The 6,076-nt window shown below is 43.0% G+C and overlaps 1 protein-coding gene across 1 annotated transcript; it reads right to left on the bottom strand.

Moving 5' to 3' along the window:
• Window positions 1-1,521: 1,521 nt before the first annotated feature.
• Window positions 1,522-5,359, bottom strand: LOC147894739 (pentatricopeptide repeat-containing protein At5g27110-like). Its single transcript, XM_087384378.1, has one exon. The coding sequence runs from the start codon at window positions 4,513-4,515 to the stop codon at window positions 2,158-2,160; it is 2,358 nt and encodes a 785-aa protein (XP_087240504.1). The 5' UTR covers window positions 4,516-5,359; the 3' UTR covers window positions 1,522-2,157.
• Between the last annotated feature and the right edge of the window lie 717 nt (window positions 5,360-6,076).

Below are 6,076 nucleotides of genomic sequence, written 5' to 3'. Positions count from 1 at the left end.
TTATGATTGGCATAGATCTACACTAACTTCTTAGCCCGATCCTCTAGAAGTCTATTTCGTAAAGTACTTTGAATGTACCATTAATGACTCGAGTTTCTTTTTTAGACCGAGTTTGAGCATGTCTGAGAAAGAACCCTCATTGCAATTGGGTGTAAAAGCTCACATATGCCACCATTCATCATCTACCATTTCCAAGCAGAGGTAGCTTCTACCAATGCTTGAACATCACTCGATGCAAACAACCCCCCCTTGCATCGATACTTGGCTAACTCATTACAACACTTTGCAAACTCATGGTTTTCACAAAGGAGCAAGCAGATGGGTTTGCTTGACTTTGGATCTAACCCCTCAGAGTACTAGAGATAGATCCAATAGAGCTTGGGATAGTGAGGCACTTAAAGGATGCACCATAGGTCACAGGATATGGCCGACACCTATTGGAGATGCACATGGAGGGGGACAAGTATAGTGGACTACATGATGGGTTCCCCAACCTTTGTGATGCATGATCTTACTGTCCCTTCCTCCCTACTTGGCGCTAATCATTCCAATCTGGTGTTCAGCATCTTGACCACCACTCCAACCACAAGACTATGGTGGCGACTCAAGATCTAAAAGGTACCCAACACTATGCAAACGATTGTGAGCTTGCTCCCATCGAGGCCTAAACAATTGCCACAATTTCGTAGCATTAGAAGTGGCTGTATTTTATTTTGTGGGAATTGGTGTTCTCTAATATGGTGTTAAGGGAAAGCGAGAGAGGGTTATGAGACTTTGAATTTTAAAGCTTTTAACTACATCTTCGAGTAGCTTAGTGGAAAGACCCGATGAATGGGTAAAGGAGGTCATGAGTTCAAGTCCTGGCATGAGAATATAAAGCTATCCCTCTGCCCTTAGCTTAATTGGGCTACTCCACCTTAGATATCAATTGATTTTTCTCCATTGAAAAATAAAGGCCTTTTTATTACCTTTCTGCTTAGGACATGTTATCTATAATGGGACAATCGATGAGAAAACTAATGGAAAAGTCAGGCAAGAGCCACTAGGGAGTACGATGCATAAGCAAATAAATGTCAATTAGTAGGACTTTAAATGCGATTCGATTGGCTGCTACCCCCCCAAAAGACGCAGCAACAACACGTCTCAAGGCTAGAGCAAACACAGAGAAAGGGAGTGGTATTTATGTGGTACACTAAAAACAAAGCGGGGAATTTTCTAAGAAGACTGTAAGAGCCTCAACCAACAATTACCTGCGACAAATTGAAGCTGCTTGAGGAAGTCAAGAGTATAAAGACACCAAATGGGCGATGGGCGATGGCAGATAGCACTTGCAAGACCGTTTCCAGTAATTCGTGTTCCAAGAAGCTTACAAGACATGCCCTTGAGTAGCAGGGTGCTAATTTGTTAAAATTAAACAGTTCCTGTGTGGCTACTTGAAGCACATATGAGTCTCACATATGAGTCTTTCCAGAAGGACGTTACTAGCATTAAAAGAAGCAATAAAAGATTCTAGCTGTCCTTCTCAACATTTTGATAACGCCCCAGAAGCTTTAGTTTCTATATTGAGGCTGGTAAATCAGCACTTCAATTTAGATACAACGTCCTTGCCTCTTCCCTTATCAGGTACTCTACTCAATAGTCAGGCAATGAGAGAACCCTTCATTTATAGAACAACAAATTGCATCCCTTTCAATGATTTGTTGCCCATGTATCGTTGCTATGCCAATTCATTGGGGGACTTGCATCTGCCATCCAGGCTGTTACCAGACACTCCAAATCAGATACAAGGTGCTCACCCCTTCCCTCTTCATCTGTAAATCGATAACGCTCACCAATCACAAACAGTCCAAACAAGAAGAGGACCCTTCCCTCAAATGATCAGAGCGGATTGCATCCCTTTCAATGATCTGTCGCCCCATGATCTTTGATATGATCCTGGTTACATTGTGGCAATCAACACACATTCCTAGATTCTTTAGAATATGAAGAGGCGTGCCTGGAAATTTTCTACTGTGCCCCCATGGTGCCTCTTCCTTGTCTGCTTCAGCCAAAGGATGCAACACGGAGTCCAGGTGGGGTAATACCCTGCCTCCTTCATTGGGCTCCTCAAATCTCTGCACCTCAAATTAGACTAGACCATGTTTAGGGTGATCTGTATCATTTGCACTGAAAACCTGCATATTCCTCCAGTGCTCTCTTCTCTTGTAAATTTTGTACAGCATCCCACATATGATTAGCTGCATACATATTTGACATCAGGACGTAAGCAGCAGCCTTTTCACCCTCAACTTTCATAAGACAATCAAAGGCTTGGATTCCTAGCTCCACGTTATTGAACTTTGCACAAGAACCAAGTAAAGCGATCCACACCACACAATTTGGTTGCAACGGCATTCCAAAAATCAAATCCTCTGCAGCCATCAAATGTCCAGCACGGCCTAGAAGGTCAACCATACAGACAAAGTGCTGCAATGTTGGTTGAAGGCCATGGTCTTCTCTCATCTTTTTGAAGCAGTGGTAACCTTCCCGAACAAGGCCAGCCTGGCTGCAAGCAGACAGAAGATTTATAAATGTTATACTGTCTGGCCTGATTCCTTGCAGTTGCATGCTCTCAAAGTGGTAGAAGGCTGTTTCACAGTTTCCATGGCAAGCGTATCCTTCGATGATTACATTCCATGACACGACATCTGTCTCTAATATCTTCTCAAATGCATCATGTGCCTTTTCCAAACTCCCACACTTGGCATACATATTGACAAGGGTATTTCCAATCATAAGGTCTGTCTCCAATCCATATTTTATAATATCACTATGAATCTGCTTGCCCTGATCCAGGGCAGCTATGCTGGCACACGCTCTGAGGGTGCACACAAATGTTACAGCATCTGGCTTCATACCCTCCTGTTGCATTTTCTCAAGCAGCTGGAGGGCCTTCTGACTGTGTCCATGGTCAGTACATCCAGCAATCATTGCAGACCACGACACTACATTTTGAAATGGCAACTTGTTAAATGCATTCTCAGCCTCTGTCAGGCTGCCACATTTGCCATACATGTCAATCAGGGTGCTTCCAACTAACAGATCTGTCTCCAGCCCATGGCCTATGATGTCTGCATGAATCAACTTGCCCTGATCAAGGGCTTCTATGACCCAACAAGCTTTGAGAGTGCATACAAATGTGACCTTGTCAGGCTTGGTACCCCCCTGTTGCATGTTCTCAAAAAGTTGAAGGGCTTGCTGACCATGGCCATTCTCAGCATAGCCTTCTATCATTGTGGACCATGACACAACATCTCGTTTCAGCATCTTGTCAAACACTTTACAAGCATCCTCAAGACTGCCACATTTTGCATACATATTAATCAGAGTATTCGCAATAACTGATTCTGACCCAAGCCCGCAATGGATAATCGCAGTATGAATCAGCTTTCCCTGGTCAAAGGCTGTTATACTAGCACATGCTTTGAGGACGCAAAGGAATGTGACCATGTCTGGTTTGATGCACTCTTGTTGCATAATTTGGAACAATCTGAGGGCCTCCTCACTCTGCCCATTTTCTGCATATCCTGAGATTATCACATTCCATGAAACTACATCTCTTCTTGGCTGTCTCTGAAATGCTAATTGGGCGTTGATCAAACTCCCACATTTGGCATACATGTCAATCAGGGTGTTACCAAGTATTACATCTGACTCAAGGCCACGTGTCATTATGTAAACATGAATCAGCATTCCCTGACCTAGGGCTTCTATGCTGGCACATGCCTTCAAAATGCACAAAAATGTGACCGTATCTGGCTGCACATCCTCCTGTTCCATTGTCCCAAAGAGGTGCAGGGCCTCTTGCCCATGTCCTCTTTGAGCATACCCGGCAAGAATTGCATTCCAAGACACAACATCCCGTTGCTGCATTCTTTCAAACACCTTGTATGCATCCTGTATGCTGGCGCACTTGGCATACATGTCAATCAATGCATTGCCGACGAATAAATCTGACTCAACTTCGTGCCTAAGAATGTCATCATGAATTTTCTTACCCTGATATAATGTTGAAATGCTCGCACATGCTTTGAGCAGTGCTACGAAAGTGTGCGAGCTTGGTTTCACACCTGACATTTGCATCTGGTGATATAAAAGCATAGCCTGTTTACCGTCTCCATGTTGTGCATAGGCTGAAATTATTGCCGTCCAGGTAAAGACATTGTGTTCAAGTACATGATTGAACACTGCTTGTGCTTCCACCAAGCTTCCTCCTGTGGCAAACATACGGATAGCTTGGCAACTCAGCTTGCTGTCCAATTGGACTGCATTTTTAACAATTAAGGAATGCACTAGCCTGCATGTTTGCAGGTCTTGTCTTCTCATGCATTGTTTGAAAAGACTGGACCAACAAGTTGTAGAAACATCTCTTACTTTCATATCCAAACCCTCTAAAGGCTGGGTTGCCACGTGCATCCATCGATTTTCACACGATTTGTTTAATCTTCCATCAAATAATGATAAAAGGTCATCCATCTTCAAGAGCAGCAGGAAAGCTGTGCTACTGACTATTTTTTTACAGGTGACACCCCGTTCATTTTGACAATCTCTTTAACAAAAGTCATATGCGCTCACGAATTCCTTCTATGGAGGTTTAACTGCCCCAAATTTGAGGAGCTCGTTAAATCTCGTTCCCTTGATAGGAAAATTGCATTGTTTTCATGTGTTATGGTTATTGTGCACCTTTGTCGTCCCGCGAGAAATGCTGCTCTAATATTTTACCAAAACAAACATGCAAGAGCATCCCCGTTACGCACAAGAAGTCCTCCGACATAAAACGTTTGACAAAGAAATCCCATGGCTGAGTCAGAACGAGCGCCTTGTACAAATGGATCAAAAGGATCTGAACAAAGGATCACAAAGCATTTCTGTTTGCTCTATTGCGTGCATCGGACGAGCTGTTAGATATTATTCCGGAATCCCATTCAATGTTCAGCATCCAAACAACATATGCAAGTCCAACGAAAACGAGATAAAAGCTGATCCTGTGATTGATTGATTCTTCCTAGAGCGCCAACCTAGCTACATGATCCTCAATATGAAATGCAAAGCGTATTTACACATGGTACCGAGAGTATATGCTTTCTGGATTACAAGAACTGGACTCCTTCTCGTGTGGTCGCTTATGTCTGAAGAGAGCTTGCACAAACTTAGTCAAAGGTGGGCATCTATCTACCAAATCGGAGAGGTTTATCTGCAAGCCTTCAGCTGGACTCAACTTGATTGGCAAGGGGAACCAGATCCGCAACAGGAATCATGATCCTGCTCATCAGATGCCTGAAAATGGTGATGAAGACAACATTCGTCGTATAACAGATACTTCTCGGAAAAGTGGTTCAACTTTTTGTCGGACAAAAACACAACTCTTTGTCGGACAAAAACAAGTGACTACAAGTACTCGTGAGCACTGCCTTAGGTTCTCACGGACAAGTGGAAAACTTATTTACAATTTTATCCACACAACGTTTCAGCTTGGATCCGTCAAGATGAATGAATAATGCAAACCGTTTGCAAATCTCTTTTAACCGTTTGCAAATGCAAAGAGATTTGCAAACTATGCGTGTGACTGTGAGAGAGACACAAGAGAGAGAGTTCTTAATATATAAAAAGTTAGAATACATTCAAGAGGCCTCCCTAGACACATTGAAAGCTAAGAAGAAGAAGCATTAGCAAAAGAAGAAGAAGAGAGAGAGAGAGAGAGAGAGAGAGGGGGAAATGATGGGGCCATAAATGGAAATTTAGCTTCTTAGAGAAAACTCCATCAACTAGGCACGGCACCCCAAATGTGTGTGTGTGTGTGTGCTCTCCTTCAGAATGTTTCTCCTATGCAGGCTACTGAGCTGGATATGCCTTTTACTGAAACAGAGTTGACTAATGCTTGAAAATCCTGTGGCAGATAGAAATCTCCAGGATGAGATGGTCTCACAGTTGAGTTCTTTCTTGCATACTGGGATATTCTTAAGCTGCCTCTTTTATGCATGATCAATTCTCCTTGGGAAAATCAGCATCTACCAAATTCATGGAAAAAAGGGATTGT

Source organism: Dipteris shenzhenensis, chromosome 14 (assembly GCF_047967505.1).
Source record: "Dipteris shenzhenensis isolate YYH24624 ecotype China chromosome 14, Dip_SZ_1.0, whole genome shotgun sequence".
Taxonomy (NCBI): domain Eukaryota; kingdom Viridiplantae; phylum Streptophyta; class Polypodiopsida; order Gleicheniales; family Dipteridaceae; genus Dipteris; species Dipteris shenzhenensis.
Note: the sequence above shows the minus strand (reverse complement) of the source record. Positions and strands in the feature narration are given on the sequence as shown.

Bases quoted from the DNA above. Each gene is read 5' to 3' on its own strand.
- LOC147894739 (XM_087384378.1), bottom strand. From the start codon at position 4,515: ATGGATGACCTTTTATCATTATTTGATGGAAGATTAAACAAATCGTGT.